Below are 20,220 nucleotides of genomic sequence, written 5' to 3' on the forward strand. Positions count from 1 at the left end.
TTTTTCTGGGGAACTGCATAGAAGCTATTGAGCTTTTGTCTGATGTTTCAAGTGAGCTATATCCTCCATGTTTGCAAACAAGATAGGGAAAAATAGACTTGAATTCAATCAATATAAATTTTCTTAGAGATTTCAAAGCAATTGAGACAATGTTTAGATTGAGGCAAGTAGTGGATAGTCTAAGATTGTTACTTTTATTTGACCCTTTGTTTTCTGTATTACTGCAGGATCCAAAGGAAGCTCATGCAAGAAGAGGAGGTGAGAAAATGTTAATATATATCTATTGGAATTGTAATTGGAGAAATAAGAACACAACTCAACTTGAAAAGATTGGTATGAGTTTCCTAGAGGTTATGATCTTTTGACCACAACAAAACTGACATGGAATAATATTTTGAAATATTTCCAGCTCCATGGACATTTGACCCAGATCGTCTTCTGTCACATCTTGCTACCCTGAGAAGACAGGTATTTCTAATACAAAAATTCTTTTGCATATATTAGATTTATATACCTTGGCAGTGAATGTGATTGCTTGGTTTTTCTATTCTGAGAAATATTTGAAGTTGAAAGTATATCCCTACAAAAAAGAGCTTATTCTTGAAGCTTTTGTTTGGAAAGTACTGATGTGGTTGAATGTACACAGCAAAATCACATAAGCTATCTGCTACATGACAGTGCATTTTTTATACTATGGAATTATTTATGAGATTTGGAATGGTTCTATCTCAGGGATATGTATATATGCCATCATTTGATCATGGACTAGGAGATCCAGTGGAGGATGATATTTTTGTGAGCCCTTTGTAAGCTGGCTAGCCTAAACCTACAGTTTGTATTACTTGTTCTTGCACAAAAATGCTGGTCTTAGTGCTTTCATTGTTTCAACATCTTGAAATAGGCAAACATGGCATTTGGTTGTTGTTGAAATTCACTATGTGCCAGCAAATTGTGTTTTCTATTCTATTTTCACTTATGGATGCAACATATGAAACAGAGATCAGTCAAAGTTGTATTTAGAAGGATATTGTAAATGTGATTTTCCTCTTTGCTTACACAAGCCAAAAGTTTATTCAAGATGTTAAATATGCATTGTCAGTGAGATTCTTAATTTTAGTAGTTATGTTGCTTTTTTCAAAGAAAAATTGAATCATGTGTTATTAATAAAAATTTTAAGTTATCTCTTAGCGCCTTTCTAATGACTTTTCGGGGTAGAGGAGTGTTTTGCAAAAGTGTTTTTAAAATTTTGCGATTTTCAATGCTTGCCCAATTTCGGGCTAAAACGACTTTTTGCAAGCACTGTGAGTTAAACGCTTTACCTTTTTTCGGGGTAAAAACCCCCTTTGCAAACTTTGCGCCTTACTTCATTTTGGTAGGGGAGGCATTTTTGTAAAATGTTTAAGTTATCCGGTTTCACTTACCTCGCGATTTTCGGCTAGAATCACCTTTTTGAAAGTTTGCTTTATTAAAAAAAACGCCTTCCTCAATTTCGGGTTGATAATGTCTTTTGAAAAAGTTTTTTAACTTAACGTTTTCATGATGCATTTGCATTTTCGGGGCTTAGGGGAGTTTTGAAAAGTTTATTTTAAAAGTGAAATGCCCTTTCTATTTGCAATTTTGAGCTAGAAGGCCCTTTTGAAAAGTTTTCAAACTAAGCGCTTTACTCTTCATTTTCACCTAACTTGCCCACTTTCGGGCTGGGAGGATAAAATGAAAAGTTTGACGTTAAAAGCGAATTTCGGCCCTAAAAGAGATTTTGCAAACCCAGGGACGACTGACACTCTTGCCTAGGCTTATGCTAAAACTTAGTCTCCCTTGGATTGATTTTGAACATTTCAGATTGCGCGACTCTCTGCAAATTGACCCCTGGGCCATGTGACTTAAAACTAACAGACGCCCCATCTCCTAATGGTTACATAGCTCACTGCTTCACTACTACCTGCTGGATCTCAAAATGGCGGATAAAAATCAAAATCCTACACCGAGCAAGACGAAGATTGGAAAAGAAACAAGGGGGCCCTGTCGGCGACAGGGAGTGTGTGCAACGCACAACCGGTTGTACCTTGCAAGGTACGTGTCGTACGAAGAAGCAAGGATGACACTAGGTTGTCGTACAACCAAGATTCTTTCATTCCCTTGATTCAAAGCAAATAACGAGCTAACGAATCTCCTTTTTGCCATTGGATTTCCCAATCCAATTCATTGTAGCATTCATAATGATCCACTTTACGAAGATCCCATTGGATTCCGGAAGCTCGTAGCATGGATCATGATAAATTCCAATCTATTGTACGTTGTGAACTTTTCTTGCAATATGTTGTTGTATGATTGCATAACTATCTCCCAGGTAGTATACAATATGCTTGGAGTGTAGAAAGAATATTTTTTGTCGCTCTATACAACAAATGATGCACTGAGGGTCATTAGATGGGAGAAGGAATGAGTTTTTGAGAATGTCATACGGTAAGAGTAATGTTGAATGTTGGTTGCTGAAGTTTTATCTGTTGCCTTTGACCATAAAAAATCTTATAATAATGAATGGGCCAAACTTTACAAGTAGCCTTTTTATAATTTCCTATTGATGATTTTCCCTTTATAATTCCCAATTTGTATTTTGCTTCAAAAATATGTGACCATACTTTAGACTTTGCAAAGTGAACGTTTTAATATTTTCCAATTTTGATATTTTATTTTTTCTTGGCTTTGATATTTTATTTTTTGACTTCACCATTTTAATAAGTTTTTGCTTTTTCTTTTTTCTTTCTTCCTCATTTTCTATTTTCTTCTTTCAGATTTCCATATTTTTTGCTTTTACTTCTTTATTGTGCCACCACATGCATGAGTCGTATGGTTCCTTGTAACATTCATTTTCACAATATGTACCAATTATTCTAAATTAAATTTTTTATCGATAGTTAGAGGTGTTGTCATACCTTTTACCAAATTTTGATGACCATCAATAAATATCCCTCCATGCTGCTAGTATCAGTTAACCTTCTCCCCTTGTATTCATGGGTTGCCTAGTGGGTTATGTACAACTCGCCAAAGCCTGTTTGTGCAAGGTAATGGAGGTGGTGGTATTTTTTGTTCCTTTACATATTCAATTACGGCCTTATTGTACCCTAACCTTTTTGCTACCATATAGCTTTCAGCCATCAATATTGGTCATAGATTTGGATCTTCTCCATCCTCATCGACAAACTTGAGCCATTCTATTTCCTTCTCAGTTTCTCCATCTGTTGCATTTGTATCAAGTTCATGGCTTATGTAACCCATTCTTCTACCTAAATAAGGAGCATGCATTATTTAGGATCCCTTGTAAAGTCTTATCTATATAGCCGATGGCCCAAACATACAAGTAGTTAGATGTAGATCTATCCTTGTTATGGCAACTCCTTCAACCTACTCAGCAATAGGTTGCTCTTTCAGTATTGTTCTAGGCTGGTGGAAAGGTTCATCTGTGCAATTTGTCCAATCCACCATGTTGATTGCAATTGGAGTCTCTCTCCTCTCCTTGTATGGCTTTAGCTTCAAGTTGCTAATATTGTTTTTCAGCAAAGTGCTGTCCAAATTCTCCAACTTGATAGCTCCATTGTCAGAGACTTCTTCGCTTCTAAAGGGACCAAGCTATCTGTAGTGTCGTAAATTGTACTCCTTTAATTATGAATCCAATTTCACACTCTCTTAGCACTCATTTTAGTGTTCTCATTCATCTAAGCATTTTGGGACCTATTCTGCCCTTGAATTAATCCTCAACTCAAGAATATGTCCTATCTTATTTTAAAATTTCAACACACTCCTCTTTGCGCCCTTATTTTAAGTGTGACCCTTTCTTCTATATCATTTTCAGCTTATTTGGGTTCTATCTTGTTTAACTTTTGATGCACCTTTTCCCCCACTTAAATGACATCAATCCTAATATAAATTACATATTCATATTAGGGCCCTATTATCTCGATTCCCTTAAAATTCGGGCCTATTTTGTCAGGACACGTGTTTGATGGTTTTTGGCTAAAATTTCAAGAGAGTAATGTGTCGACCTTGGCATTTCCAGATTTATCCTCGAAGTTGGGATATGACTGTCATAAGTTGGCAAAAAAGTGAATTTGGCTTGATAACCCTATATAAGACATCATCCCTAATTCATTTCATGATCTCATCTACAAGTTTCATTTCAAGAGCAAATTTGAGTTTAAGGAGTATCAAGCTATAGAAACAATCTTCAATTATGTTTTCATGATGGATTTTGTGATGATTTATCATGTTATGCATTGACATATGGACGACTTATCCTAAGAGAATCGCATCATCAATTGAAGGTATAATCATTTCAATTCAGCATTTCCATTCAAGCATTTCATTTCAGATTTAGCCTCTAGCCTAGAAGGGTAAGCTTTCTTTTCTATCAATTAATCCTTATAGCGTTAATTCCAAACTTGGGGTTTGACCTAGGCAAACCCCTATAAACCCAACACCATTTTTCTCTTTGTTGTGTGTAGGTTTCAGATTTGGCAGGAAAGGATTACAGATTCAGAAAGTGCAGACTAAGACACCAATCCAAAATTTGAAGAAGTAGAAAACCCTGGACACTTCAAACAAGTCTATAGTGTTCGACACTTTACTAATGAAATTTCAAGGAGATATTTTGATCGACATACTGATTTGGAATATGTTCCTATCTCCCAATTATTTGCATCAAACACCTTTAGGACTGTGGTGCCTAGCCACATAGTCCAACACTTTTAGGCTCAAATTTTAGAAACAAGCTCCTTTCAAATCCCTATTTTCAGATCTGTTCTTAGAGTTTGCATATATATTCTGTAGCTTACTGTTTATGCTAATTACTATCAATTTGCATCTTTAGACGTAGTTCTTGCATTTTCAATTTCCAATCAATCAAACACAAAAGAGAGAACAATCAATTATTGTGCCCAACTCTCCCAAGAGTTTATAGTTGGGCCTATATGGTGTTCTCCAATGTAATTGGTGGGATTGGGTTTGATTCCTAGTTTGCATGTTTAGACTAGTGAACCCCATTTCCCCTACATTACACCATTTTACTTTTAATTTGCCTAGTTTAATTTCGTTACAACTGTTATATTATAGAACTAAGTATCCAGGTTGGAAGCTCATTCGTTTGAGATGTTTGTCATGCAAGTACTTTGTTTATGTATTGCTTCAATTATCCACTGGGCAAGCACCCTTCGTTTGTCAATTTTGTTCAGTTGGAAGAGTCTTTCTCTTAAACTCTCCAAATCATCTAGTCAATTCTCCATGACAATCCTTAGGCTTGGTACCATGTATTTGATAGGGACTATTGCTTCCTAACCGTACATCAATTGGAATAGTGTGTGTCATGTAATCACCTTGTATGTTGTTCAATTGGTATGCCCATAGTACAACTGACAACTTTTCTTCCCAATTAGCTTCTTCAATGTTGCACGGCTTATGAATGATAGGCTATGAAAAATACGGAGCTTAGCCATCATTAGATAAATGATGTGGTTCATGAAGTTTCCTCCCTAATCATTGGTGATTTGTATGGGGATGCCATACCTAGTGACAATTTTCTCATAGATGAGCCTCATTGCACTATCGTATTGTTTGAGAGTGCTCTAGCCTTTGTCCATTTAGTCAAGTACTTTGTGGCTACGACAATGTACTTGTACTTGTGTAGCTGGATAACCTCGAGTAGACTGATGAAATCAAATCCCCACTTATCAAAGAGTTCTTGTGGTTGTGATGGGAACAATGGCATATAATCTCATTTAAGTGGTTTGCCAAATTTTTGACAAGTGTCGCATCCCACCACCCACTCTTGGGCATCCATGTGCAGTGTTAGCCACCACAAACCCACCAACAAAATTTTTGGGCTACGACATCTAGTCCCATATGCCCTTTGACAAGCCCTTTGTGTGCTTCTTTGAGCATTCTTGGTATTTCCTCTTGCATGAGACATCGCCTTAGGACATGGTCAGACCCCATTTTATATAATAATGCATTAATGAGCTGGAAGGTTTTACTCTTCAGGGCTAGCATCCTTCTCTCTCCTAGTTGCATCTCCTTTAGAAAGGTGGAAGTAGACAGGCATTCATCGACATTCTCATACCATGGAGATAGTATTGCAATTTGAAATAGATGAGCATCTGGGAAATCTTCATTCACCCCCTTAAGTGGTTCACCCGACTTAATCCTTGACAATTGGTCAATTATGACATGGCTTTTCCCTGGCCAAACAATAATGGTAAATGTAAATATTTGCAATAATAAGAGCCACCCACTTACTTGCCTTGTATTATTGGCTTGTTCACAAAGTATATGAGGGCTTGGTGATTAAAAAAAAAATGGTGAATGGTGTTGCCAGTAGGTAATCCATGAAATTTTGCATTGAATAGACCTAAGTCACAGGGTTCATGAATTTCGGTCATGAAGTTCAAAACTCAGCGAACTTCAAAACATTATTAAAAAGTTGTTGAACTTAGCTTAATATTCATTTGGATGGACACTATCTTTTTAAAAGACATTTTTAGGTTTTCCTCTTCTTTTTTTTCATTCACTAGAGGAAGAAGCCTTATTCCACTTTTTTTCCGTCCTAACCATGTTATTTTGTTTCTTAGATGGATGGGAAGCAACACCTACAGACAAATAGATAGAGATTAGGCTACAAATGATCCGCCACAAATGTCGTGCCTTGTATAAATCTTGGAACTGAACATTTCCCTATAACAGAAGATTTGCCTTCGATCTAAGGTTTGTGTCGTGTTGTGTATCTTTGTTTTATTTTTTTTAATATGTTACTAATATTATTTATTTATATTATGCTTTTGTATATTTCTAATATTATTTTATATGTAATATATTTTTTTTTAATGCATATGTAATATTATAGTTGGAAAACTCAGACTCGGCTAAAACTCACCAAGCCCAAAAAACACGACTCCGCAAAAACTCAACAACTGAAAAAATTGCTTAAATTTCATTTAACACATTTTTTTTTTCAAAATTCAATGAGAAGATGCACCCAATGAGTCCATAAATGAGTACATAAAAGAAACAAGCTAAGTCTAGTTATATTTGATTGATTTGAATGCAAATTGGGTACAAAATGGCATCCTCATGTGGAATGTTGATGACTGTAGTCTGAAACAAAATGAAAATAGTAAATTGTTTTTGTAAAACTAAAAGTAAATACTACATTAAAACATTTTACATCTTCCTCTTCCCTACTTTAGTAAAAACTAGGGGAGAGATAGAACTAGAGGGTCTAGGCCTAGGAGTCTATTGTGGCTCCTCTGCCACGCTGAGCATGACAAATAATGGCTTGACCTCTATCTTGCATGTAGATGTTGGTGGCAATGACTCCTCATCATCCTCAATGTCATCCAATGACAATCCAAATGCACCCCCTTCCTTTAATGTCTGCCTCTCCAAATCATAGTTGTCATCCTCAATAAACAATGGAGGTTGCTCAACCTGCCTTGTCCAATCATTGTAAGGATCTATCTCATCCAAATCAATTGGATAACCTGATATTTCCTGTGCCTTTCTTGTGTGCAACCGAAGATTGTATTGCACAAGGACAAGGTTATAGAGGCGTTTTTGAGCTATTGGAAGGTTTTACTCTTCGGGGCTAGCTTCCTTCTATCCTGATGACATCTCATTTGGAAAGGTTGAAGTGGACAGGCATTCTCCAACATTCTCATACCATGGAGCTAGTGTTGCAATTTGGAACAGATGAGCATCTGGGAAATCTTCATTCACCCCCTCGAGTGGTTCACCTAACTTAATCCTTGACAGCTGGTCGACTATGACATGGCTTTTCCCTGGCCAAAGAATAATGGTAAATGTAAATTCTTGCAATAATAAGGACCACCCACTTGCCTTGTATTATTGGCTTGTTTACCAAGTACATGAGGGCTTGCTGATCAACATAGAAGGTGCATGGTGTTGCCAACAAGTAATGCATGAACTTTTGCATGGAATAGAGTCATAGACCATTCCTAATGCTTCCCTCTTTGTCATGCTATAGTTCTTTGCCTTCGACAACAATCAATTGGCGAAGAAGACTAGATAGTCCAATCCTTGGGGTCCCACTTGTGCCAGTGTTGCTCTAATTGCATAGTTCAATGCATCAATGGGTACATGGAACTCCTTAATCCGGTCTAGTAAGCAAGGATTGGTGAACTAATTAAGCATACCTTTAGTTCATTGAAGGCCTTTTGCTAGTCCTCAATCCATGTGAACAATTAGCCCTTGTGAATATGTTGAGCGAGTAGGATATCTAGGCAAAAATTATGATGAATCTCCTATAATAGTTGATGTGACCCAGGAATGATTTTACTCCTGTGATGTTTTGAGGTGCTTCTATTTGTATGATCTCTTATCTTGTTCGAGTTGATCTTCAATTTGGCTTTACAAATTATTTTCCCAAGTAGTTTGCCATGTGGTACCATGAATCGACACTTCTTCCTAGGGATCAATGCCAATCATGCTGCTCTACACCATTGCATGCATTCCTAAGAGCTTTCAAATGGGTGTTTTGATCATTGTAGATTGACCAATCATCTAGGAATGCTTTAAAGTTTCCAACCGACATTTTGTCAAAGATGTGCAAGATGATTATTTGAAAAGTCATCGAAGCATTGCACAAACCAAACGACATCCAGTTGTATGCATACACCTCGTCTTCGACCACAAACATAGTCTTTAACTTGTCCTCCTCACCTAAGCTCATTTGGTTGTACTTGGAGAACCCATTTGTGAATGCATAGATCTCGTACTCGCGACCTCTTCTAGGATTGAGTCAATGAAGAGAATTGGAAATGGGTCTTTAATGGTTATTGTATTCAAACTTCTAAAGACCATACATATTTGGATTTGTTTGGATTCCTTCTTTAGGGAGATGACTATCTAAAAAAATCACTCGCTAGTTTCAACCTTGAAAATTATGTCAGCCTTCAACATCTTTTCTATCTCCTCTTGAACTTTTGCAGCATAATTCTTATTCATTTGGTAGGGTCACTTCCATACAGATTGTGTTCCTGGCACCAGAGGAGTCCTATGTGCATAGTTCTAGGAGTATCCCTTTCAAGTCCTCATATATCCAAGCAAAAGTGTCCTTGTATTCCATAAAGATTTGAATGTTGTCACCTTCAATATTGGATCCCAATCGTCACCACCCGTGATTGTTTGTGGATTGCCGTCATCTCCTAGATTCATTTTCTTCATTCTCAGCTCCTCGTACTTGATCACTTTGTCCTATTCAAAGTAATTGGTTGGTGTATCATCCAACTAGGCTACTCCCTCCTTGTATTCTTCATACTCCGAAGGAAACATCAGACTTGTGGGTGCTTGATCATCCTCTTCTTTGATTTCCACGATCTGCATCATCTTGCGGTCAGACTAAAACACTTTGTACTCTTCCATTCACTAATGGAAAAGTCCATTCAAAGAACTTGTTTCGTCCTCAGAGCAATGCTAGAGGTCAAGAACTTCTCCATCCTTTGGTTCAATGAATGTTCTTTCTTCTTCTGTTCCTAATTCTTCTCCTTTTGACTCCTAATTAGAAGTAGCCATCTCTCCGCTCACTGCCTAGTTCCTCAAGTGGATGACGTACTTCCTCCCGTTGTTTTCTATGGAGAGGGTGTTCTATTTCCAATTGTGATCTGCCTTGGCTGCAATAAGTCCTCCTCTCTTGAGCAATGTGTCACATGCTTTCTTCTACAATGGGATGACCACAAAATTGAGTAGGAACTGTTGGGTCTCAATTGTTACCTTCTATGCCATCAATGTCTCCAATGGCTTGATTCCATGTTAGTTGACGCCACCTAGTTGGAATGTTAGTGGCTAGAGGGTTGGCTTCTCGAGGCTCTTCCATGTATCCTTTGGTCGTACGTTGACTCTTGATCCTCCATTGAGAATGGTGTTCATCAAATTCTTCCCCATGATCTCCATTTGAATGACAATCGGCTTCTTCCTTATGTAAACTAGTAGCAACATCAAGTCGATGACTTGTTCAACCTGGTGTCAGCTCTATTATCATGTCTTTACTTGTGCCTTCTTGCCGCTGATTTTGGTCATCACAAACCATGTTGGTGATTACCACTGTCAATTATGGCATGCTTTGAAGGTGGTTTATCACCTTGATCAATATGGTTGTTTGTAGCATTCGTCGTACTATGTTCTTCTCTAACTCTGATTGCAATGAGGTGCTTGCAGTTTCATTGGAGGTTTTCCGTTCCTTTGCCATCACTTGTTCTACTTTTTTCTTTGGCTTCTTGGAGTTGTTCCTTCTTCGTACAAGGATCTAGGTATATTGCCTTCTTCATTTGTGCTTTGGTGATTGCCAAAAGTACCTTGTCTTGTTTCTCCACATTTAGCATATTAATACCCTTTTTGCTTTGGCTTTGGGCACTCAATGTCTTCATGGTCACCCAATCCACACCATTTGCAAAACATTTCCGCTTTATTCTAATTACTTTGGCATTCCCTGGTGGAGTGACCCCATTTGTTACATTTACAACACTAGATCATTTGTCTTCCCTTAGCATCAAACTGGATTTTGCTTCTTGGCTCACTATTGTTGAACCGATTGTTATTTCCCCATCTATTATGATATTCAGTAGGAGATGCATTAGCATTATTGTTTTGGGGTTTTGGAGGTGTGGTCAATAGGGTTGATTGTTCCTCTTGACTGAAGAGAAATGGTGTGCTTCTCGCCTTAAAGTTGTATGGGCATTCCTTGATGAAATATCCCATCACTTGGCAGATGTCACACAACAATTTTTTCAAACAATTTACTTTGGTTTGACCTTCAACCTTGCACTTGGTGCACCATTATTCTTTAGTCTCCTTTGGAATTTCTTTCTTGACTTTGAGCTCTTTCATCATTCTCATCATATCACGCCATAGGGCTTGAACTATCTTTGATTCTCCATCGTTGTTGTCTTCTTTTCCCTTGTCATCTTCCATCTTTAGGTTCCCTCAAGAGGATGTCTTGTCCTCACTCTTGATTTCCATTTTTTTATTTTAGGCCTTAGCATACAAGGATGGAGACACAACCTTTATTTTCTTACACAACGAAGAGATCAATCCTTCAATGAACCTTCTTTTCTTCAGTCCATCCATTGGTTGGTTCTCCAACTTCACCAATAATTCTTTGAGCCTACGATTATAAGCTTGTATGTTCTCATGCTTTCCTTGCTCGGTATTATAAATCTCTACTACAATCTTGTTGTCATCCCATAGCAATTTGAATATTGCCTTAACGCTTTCTTCAATGCATCCCATGAGGTTGTGGAATGTGTCAATTTCTTTGGACCAATCTATGGCTATACCCCATAGCATTGTTGGGAATTGTCTCAGCCAATAATCCTTGTCCTCTTGGTGCCTCGCTATCCATATAGTTTCACATGTTTTATAGTGTTAGAAAGGATCCTCAAACCCATTCCTTGTGAACTTTGGGAGTTTTATCTTTCAATGTTTGGACTTGCTAGGGAGTCACCATTTTCCTCATTTGATCTGTTCTTTATGTGTTGGACCTGATTGGATTGTTTTGACCTCTATGGTTTGGTGCCTGGTTTGCACTCTTGGCCACGCACATGTCCTTTTTATCTTTCCTTACACTTTGGTTATCTTTGGAATCCTTTTTGCACTCCATATGTTTGGGGGTCTTTGGCTCAGCTCCTCCATTTCTCGATTCGTCTGAAATGAATAGCTCTTGGATGTGGCATATGTTATTCTTGAAAGTTTCAATTAATTGATTTTTGGGCTTTCCTTCTTCCTCCTCTTTGTCTGACATTAATTGTATGGATGGATTGCTTGCTTTGTCAACAAGGTCTTCATATGCTTCATCAAGAAGCGGTTGGTAGTGATTGGTGTGTGGCTATCTCTTCCCATTTTCCCTTTGTATGTTCTTAAGTGAAAGTCTTCCTTTCCTCTCGACTATGACCAGCTAATGCTTCAACTTTTGCTTCCTGGTGGGCTTGGACTCTATGTCAGAAATCCTTCGATTTCTTTGGCAATTCTTTTCAATCGCCTTCATTGCTCTCCTTGTTCTCTTAGCCGAAGGGATCTTCTCACCAATCCTTTTGTCGCTTCGTGGTCGCTTGGAATACATGTCCTATCTTTGTTAGGTTGCATGGGCATTAATTCTTGGGGATATGTCTCCTTTTGGTATCACATTCTCCTCTTCTTGCCAGTTCCTCTCTTTGTACTGTTGAAGTATTTATTGCCTTCATTGTTGCTGACCCCTTTCAGTTTGAGGTCTTGTGGGATGATATAATGGCGTGCAATAAGCCTTGGCAGTCTATGAAGTAGATGATCAACCTCTGTCGATGATTCGATTATCCTAGATGGCATGTGAGGGATCTCTCTCCTAAGTGTAACAGGCTAATCTTAAGCATAAAATGTAAAAACAACAATGCAACATTTTAAACAACTCTGCAACTTTCCAAAAAGAAATGAAAGATGACAAAAGATACGTATTACTATTTTTAGAAAGAACGAGAATTTTATTTTTTTGAAATGAAATAAAGTACAGAAGGAAATAATGTTGAAAACAACTTGAAACATAATATTTAAACATTATTTCATATAACTTAAGGAAGAATTAAAAATTTAATCTACTTTAAGTTTACTAGATAACTGTGTCTCGGATTGTGTCCTGAGTTCTTTGACAGATGCCATCGAAAGAAGGGAAAATATCATCAAGGCGATTTTCCACCCAACCACGGACCATAACAATCCCTTGGTGTCATTCCATAAGGAAGAACCCGACCCTTCATAGAGAAATGAAGAGATAATTCCAATGCCACCTGAGCCCTAGTGATGTCCCTACACAATTCCCTAATCAATCATACACCAAGGTATCCGCTACTAGTATGATTCCTGATTGGGTGTGAATCTGGGTACATGTTTGACTGAAAACTATACTCAATAGTTACACCTTGGCCAAGGTTTTAGTTGGGGCGCGTCACGAATTTTGTCATGAAGTCAGATACACCCTGCTCGGCATAGTCTATGTCTTTTTCAATTATCATCGGTCTCCCGTGCTATTGCACTCTGACTGTGATAAATAGAAAAAATTATTGTTGGCTTAGGAGACTCGTTCAACCAGTTAAGGTCTTACTTGCTTTAAGAACCTACCAAGGGTTCTCAACTCAGACAACGAAGGTTTAGTTGAACCTGTTGCATTTTATGTTTTTTATTTTGCAATTTCTAACAAGGAGGCTAGTTTTGAACAAATAGTATGCAAAAAGCAACATTGGAAAGAGCTGGAAATTACATAAAATTAGGATTATCAAACCCTTATTACATCCAATTTGCATAAACACCTTCAATAAAGAAATTAGACAAGACCAGGAAGATTTATTGTCAAATACCTCAAATTTATGAAACCCCTTATTTATCCTTTCTGTCGTACAGCAGCAAATAATGACAACAAAATTATTTATCCATCCAAACTACCTCGAATGGTGAGTTTAGCAGCTCAAATTGAAGCTACCAGCTAGGCGTCTACTTTAGGATTTATTTCAGAATTTTTGGACTCCTTCAACAAAATCGTACCCTTTCAAGGAAGAAAGGTACGGCAGATCTGCAAGTTGTACATGCACAAAAACCCCAGCTGTAAACACACTTATTTCTGCCTCTGTTCTGACTTTGTGGCTGCAATCAATCCTTTGCATAAAATGAATAAAACCCTTTCTAATCTGCCCAATCTTGGTTCCTGGATAAAACCAACTGAAAGCAAAATCAACTGATATTTCACAGCCTCTAATGCTGATGCACAAAGTCCACCGTTTTCCTGTACCGATACTTTCAGATCATCTGTAGGAAGAAACCCCTACTGAAACCCTCAAGCCAAAGTCTCCTCAGAGCAAACTCAATATCAAATCTTCACATAATGAAAAGAAGACCTAAAAACTTATTTTATCTCTTCCCTTTAGGGTTTGGTGTGATTCCCAAGAAAAGTACGATTTGGCATTAAATGTTGTTTTAACTTTTAATATTTATTTTTGACTATTGAAGCTTAAAAAATAAATCTCTTTTCAGTTTAATATAAAAGTGGCCCCATCCGATGAGAAATAGACCCTCACTTAAGTTATAACTTAAAGTGACTTAAAAATATTAAAACATTAAAGTTTGCCATTTAATATTTAATTAAAGTAATTAAATATTAATATCTCTCTAAGTATCCATCAGAATTGCCTATCGTCAGAACTGGAGACTGCCAAGCCATACTCTGCCACTGCCCAACCCACTGGCTAAAAATAGCAGGACAGCTAAAAATAGAAAGTGTCTCAAACGAAGTCTTGGAGACCTCAAATGAAAGCCAGTCCTGTAATGCTCACTCTGAAGATGAAGAATCAATCTCCGGGAGACCCTCTAACCAACCTCATCAGCCTACGAGGGACAGTGATAAGCTAATCTACTTAGCTGACAGATGTCAACTAGAAGGGGACATCACAGTTCGCCCCTCCTGAAATTGCTTGTCCTCAAGCAATCTCAACTCCGGATGTTGTAAAATCTCCTCGGTCTCCCAAGTAGCATCCTCTATCGGCAAATCCTTCCATTTCACCAAGTACTCTATGATAGTACGTCTCCTGAAATTCCTCTTCCTGAACTCAATGATAGCTTCAGGTACAAGTATCAACTTTCCCTCATCATCCAAGGGTGGTAAAACTGTAGAAGGAACAATACGGCGTCCCAACGCCTTTTTGAGACATGACACGCGGAACACATTGTGTACTTTGCTATCTGTCGGTAAATCCAACTCATAAGCCACCTCACCTATACGCCTGGTCACTTTGAAAGGGCCATAATATCGTGGCTTGAGCTTCTCTGCTCCACTCCTCCTGAGAGTAGACTGTCGATATGGCTGCAACATCAAATACACCATGTCTCCTACATCAAATGACCTCTCTGTCCTCTTTTGATCAGCATATTGCTTTTGTTGATTTTGTGCCTTGGAGATATTCTCCTTAAGAGTCTTCACAATGTCTTGGCTCTCCTGTAGCATGTCTCCCGCACTAGGCACCCTACTGTCACTCAGCAACAAGTCCATGAAACTAGGAGGCTCATACCTGTACAATGTTGTAAATGGTGTCATCTGAATGGACATGTGGTGAGTGGTATTGTAACAATACTCACAGAGGTAAATCCACTTCACCCACGCCTTTTGCTGCCCTGAAATATAGTTCCTGAGGTATCCCTCCACCCATTTATTAACTATCTCAGTCTGACCATCAGTCTGAGGGTGGTAACTGGTGCTTGGTGTAAGCTCGGTCCCACAGAGTCTGAAAAGCTCCTGCCAAAAGTGACTCAAAAACCAAGTATCCCTATCACTGAAAATAGTCTGAGGCAAGCCATGTAATCTGAATACCTCTCCAAAGAACAACTCTGCTACCTGAATAGTTGAATAAGTGGTGGTAATCGGATAGAAGTGGGCATACTTCGTCAAACGATCCACAACCACAAATATGCAATCACGTCCCTATGCTCTTGGCAACCCTATGATGAAATCCATAGATAGACATTCCCACTTCCTTTCAGGAATTGGAAGTGGCTAAAGTAAACCAGCAGGGTATGTATGCTCCTATTTATTTTGCTGACAAACATGGCACTCTCTAATATACTGTAGAACATCCGCCTTGAGCCCTTTCCAAGTGAAGCACTCACGAACCTGCCTGTAGGTTTTGAAAAACCCGGGATGTCCAGCCATCGGTTCATCATGAAAGAACCACAGTACCCTACTCCTCAACTCTGATCCTGGGATCAAGTACACTCGCCTCTTGTAAATGATCAAGTCATTTACAACTATATACTTGTTGTCCACTATTGATCCCTCTATCACACTTGCAGCCCAACTATCTTTGGCATACTCTGCCAATATAATATGTTGCCAATCCTTTGCTATCTGGACCATAGAACTTAGGTGGGGACGACGTGACAAGGCATTTGCAACTACATTCTGTGTGCCTTTGATATAGGAAATATCAAAGTTATAACCCTGAAGTTTGCTGACCCACTTTTGTTGCCTGTCATTTAAGTCACGCTGCCCAAGGAAATGTCTCAAACTATTGTGGTCAGTCTTAATGCAAAACTTGCTGCCCACTAAGTACTGTCTAAACTTGACCAGTGCATGCATTATGGCCAATATTTCCTTATCATAAATGTTGTAAATCCTCTCAGGTCCACGAAGTTTCCTACTCTCATATGCAATAGGGTGCTTGTCCTACATAAGCACTGCCCCAATGCCCTCACCAGAGGCATCACATTGTAACTCAAATGACTTCGAGAAGTCAGGTGTAGCAAGTACTGGACATGAAGTCATGAGCTCCTTGAACCTATCAAAACACCCCTAGGCCTCAGGAGTCCATAAGAAGGCACCCTTCTTCATCAAGTCTGTCAAAGGTGCTGCATGGCGTGAATAACCGTTAACAAAACGGCGATAGAAACCACATAGGCCCAAGAACCCACACAACTGAGTAAGGTTCACAGGAGTAGGCCAATCTACAATAGCACAGATCTTCTCTGGATCCATCTGCACTCCCTCTGCACTGATAATATGGCCCAAGTATAATAACTCAGTCATTCCAAGGTCACATTTGGATTCTTTGGCATACAAGGACTCCCTACCCAGAATGCTCAAAATTGTATCTAAGTGACTGAGGTGCTCCTCCCAAGTACGACTATAAACCAGTATATCATCAAAGAACACCAATACTGATTTCCTCAATTGATGTCTAAAGACTTTGTTCATTGTGGACTGGAAAGTAGCAGGTGCATTGGTTAGCCCAAATGGCATAACCACAAACTCAAAATGTCCATAACGACAATGAAAAGAAGTCTTCTCAATATCCTGCTCACAGACACTAATCAGGTGATAGCCTGATCTCAAATCAATCTTTGAAAAATAACAGGCACCATGTAACTCATCTATGAGCTCATCAATATGCGGAATGGGATATCTGTTTTTGATCATCCGCTTATTAAGGACCCTGTAATCAATACGCATCCGCAATGTGCCATCCTTCTTCACCAAAACAACTGAAGAAGCAAAGGGGGACTTACTAGGCCGAATATGTCCCATAGCCAGAAGCTCCTGTATGGTTTTCTCTATTTCATCTTTCAGGCGCTTCGGATGTCTGTATGGAGTAACCATCACTGGCTTCGCACCCTCCTCTAGCTCAATGATGTGCTCAAAACCCCTATCTAGTGGCCTCCCTGATGGTATGTCACTGAAAACCTTGTTATGTTTGGTTCTTAGTATCTGAATGTCAGGATGATATTCAACTTTCTGAGCATCCTGCTGTATAGGCATAATCATACACTCTGCTGCCCACTCAGTCTGATCGTGGCGTACAAGCCTCTCCATCCGCCTGAGTGTAATCATCGTAAAGTTGCTGTCCTCAATAGCTTTCAGCACATGTTTCTTTTCATCAACAGTGAAAGACATCTCCATCTCATGCAAGTCAAGTGTAAACTTGACTAGCTCGACTAGCTCATGCAACCACCTCATATCAAGGACCAAATCTGTATCACCCATCTAAACCACATAGAAATCAGTTTTGAACTCATAATTGTTTACACGCAATGGGAGTTGTGTAATCATCCCGTTACACTTTAAAGTGTAACCATCTGCCACCCTCACACGGATGCCCTCAAACTCCTCTGTTTGGATTCCTCTCTTCTCAACTAACCTGGCATCAATAAAGTTATGTGTGGCTCCAATATTTAGTAGGGTAATAACTTTCTGACCAGCAAGTACTCCTCTCTTTCTGAATGACCCTTCCTGCTGAATACTAGTGAGAAGTGCCTCCTTAAGGTGTTCATCACCTTTTGCATCCATCTTGTCAAGTCTCGGAGGACCCTGTGTGTCATTTTCAGCCTCTAAATCATCATAACCAGCAGGCTGACCTTCTTGATCAGATTCTGAATCTTCATAATATGCCCACATTACTCTGTTTGCCTTGCCCTTAGGCCTCAAAGGACAGTCATGGTTAGCATCATATAGACCTTTGCAATAAAAACATAGTTTTTTCTGCCTCAAATCGTTAAGTGTCTCACGATCTAAGGGGGGAGTTGTCGTCTTCCCTTTGTAATCATTTCTAAAGTCTGATTTTTCCTTCCTTTTGCTGTAATTCTTATTATCTTTGAAAGACGTTGATCCTTTTGACCCAAATTTATTCTGTGTGGCTGTCACATCCATACTTCGTGCCTTTTTAATGGCAAGTAGAAGTGTTGGGGGATCAAATGCTTTGACCCAACCTCTCAAAGGCTCCATGAGTCCCTCTATAAACAAGACTACTAACCGCTGATTTGACATGTTATTTACCATGCATGACAATTTCAAACTCTGAAACATACACCTCCAAGTTCCCTATTTGTTTCAGCTGTGCTAACTCACAGAAGTAAGACTCTGGGTCTTTCTTATCAAACCTCTCCACTAACAAATCAGCAAACTCCTGATAGGTGGTAATCTCATCATGTTGGAGAGTGATGAGTCCATTATGCCACCACTCATGTGCAGTACCGTCCAAATCTAAGGTTGCAAACTTAATTGCATCCCTTTCAATCATGGGTCTCAGTGTGAATTATGTATCCAGTTTATGGATCCAGGACCTAGCTGTAACTTCACCGCTGCCATCATAATAAGGTAGAGTGAGCTTGCTTGTGGCAAACTCAAGATCTCTATGTTGGAAACAAGGCCTCCTCTCTTGCCTATTTCTCTCTACCTCCCGTTTTTGTCTCATGAACGGATCAAAATTCAGATTTTGCCTAACATCAGGTGGAAGAAAACTCGACTCATCATGTACCGTCATGACATTATCAACAAAGACAGGCTCTGCTTAGCTCTAGCAACATCCTCAGGTTCCTCTACCAAGAAATTAGGCCTTGAAGGCCTTTCAATTGTGCGTGTAGCTACCCTGTGAGGTCTAAGAATATTGGCTACACTCCTATTATCCTCTGATTCTTGATTGTGTCGGTTTGGAGGATTCATACACTCCATTATGGTGGTGAGTGTCTGTACAGCCTGAGGAACCTGCTGCTGTCCCGTAGCCATAGTCCTAAAAAATTCTCTTGTCTCCTCATCCTCAGCTATGTGGCCTCTGGGTGGGTTGCCTGTATGGCTATCACCCATAGTGTTTGACTGCCAGTTAAGACTCTATTCTCCTTAAAGGAGGGTTCTTCTGCGTGTGTAATACCTGTGTGAACCCGCTTCCTGTGACTGCATGTAACTTCTAAACCCTTAGGATGGCAGGATTTAGCTCTAATACCACTGTAAGAACCTACCAAGGGTTCTCAACTCAGACAACGGAGGTTTAATTGAACCTATTGCGTTTTATGTTTTGTATTTTGCAATTTCTAACAACAAGGCTAGTTTTGAACAAATAGTATGCAAAAGCAACATTGGAAAGAGCTGGAAATTAATTGAACTTCATAAAATTAGGATTATCAAACCCTTATTACATCCAATTTGCATAAACACCTTCAATAAAGAAATTAGACAAGACCAGGAAGATTTATAGTCAAATACCTCAATTTATGAAACCCCTTATTTATCCTTGTTGTCGTACAGCAGCAAATAATGACAGCAAAATTATTTATCAATCCAAACTACCCGGAATGGTGAGTTTAGCAGCTCAAACTGAAGCTACCAGCTAGGCGTCTCCTTTAGGATTTATTTCAGAATTTTTGGACGACTCCTTCAACAAATTCATACCCTTTCAAGGAAGAAAGGTACGGCAGATCTGTAGGTTGTACATGCACAAAAACCCCAGCCGTAAACACACTTATTTCTGCCTCTATTATGACTATGTGGCTGCAATCAATCCTTTGCATAAAATGAATAAAACCCTTTCTAATTTGCCCAATCTTGGTTCCTAGATAAAACCAATTGAAAGCAAAATCAACTGATATTTCACAGCCTCTAATGTTGATGCACAGAATTCCACCGTTTTCCTGTACCGATACTTTCAGATCATCTGCAGGAAGAAACCCCTGCTGAAACCCTCAAGCCAAAGTCTCCTCAGAGCAAACTCAATATCAAATCTTCACATAATGAAAAGAAGACCTAAAAACTTCTTTTATCTCTTCCCTTTAGGGTTTGGCGTGATTCCCAAGAAAAGTACGATTTGGCATTAAATGATGTTTTAACTTTTAATATTTATTTTTGACTATTGAAGCTTCAAAAATAAATCTCTTTTCAGTTTAATA

General features: G+C 38.8%; 1 protein-coding gene across 3 annotated transcripts in view; it reads left to right on the top strand.

The window, feature by feature from the left end:
• The window catches only part of LOC131038548 (putative uridine kinase C227.14), a 115,990-nt gene that overhangs the window by 88,043 nt on the left and 7,727 nt on the right, over positions 1 to 20,220 (top strand). For all 3 annotated transcript variants that reach the window (XM_057971016.2, XM_057971015.2, XM_057971014.2), the window contains exons 7-9: positions 228 to 258; positions 410 to 468; positions 733 to 806. In XM_057971016.2, coding sequence (XP_057826999.1) covers positions 228 to 258; positions 410 to 468; positions 733 to 806 — 164 coding nt within the window. The remainder of the gene's footprint in view (positions 1 to 227; positions 259 to 409; positions 469 to 732; positions 807 to 20,220) is intronic.

The sequence above is a fragment of the Cryptomeria japonica genome, chromosome 10 (assembly GCF_030272615.1).
Source record: "Cryptomeria japonica chromosome 10, Sugi_1.0, whole genome shotgun sequence".
In the NCBI taxonomy this organism is placed as follows: Eukaryota; Viridiplantae; Streptophyta; class Pinopsida; order Cupressales; family Cupressaceae; genus Cryptomeria; species Cryptomeria japonica.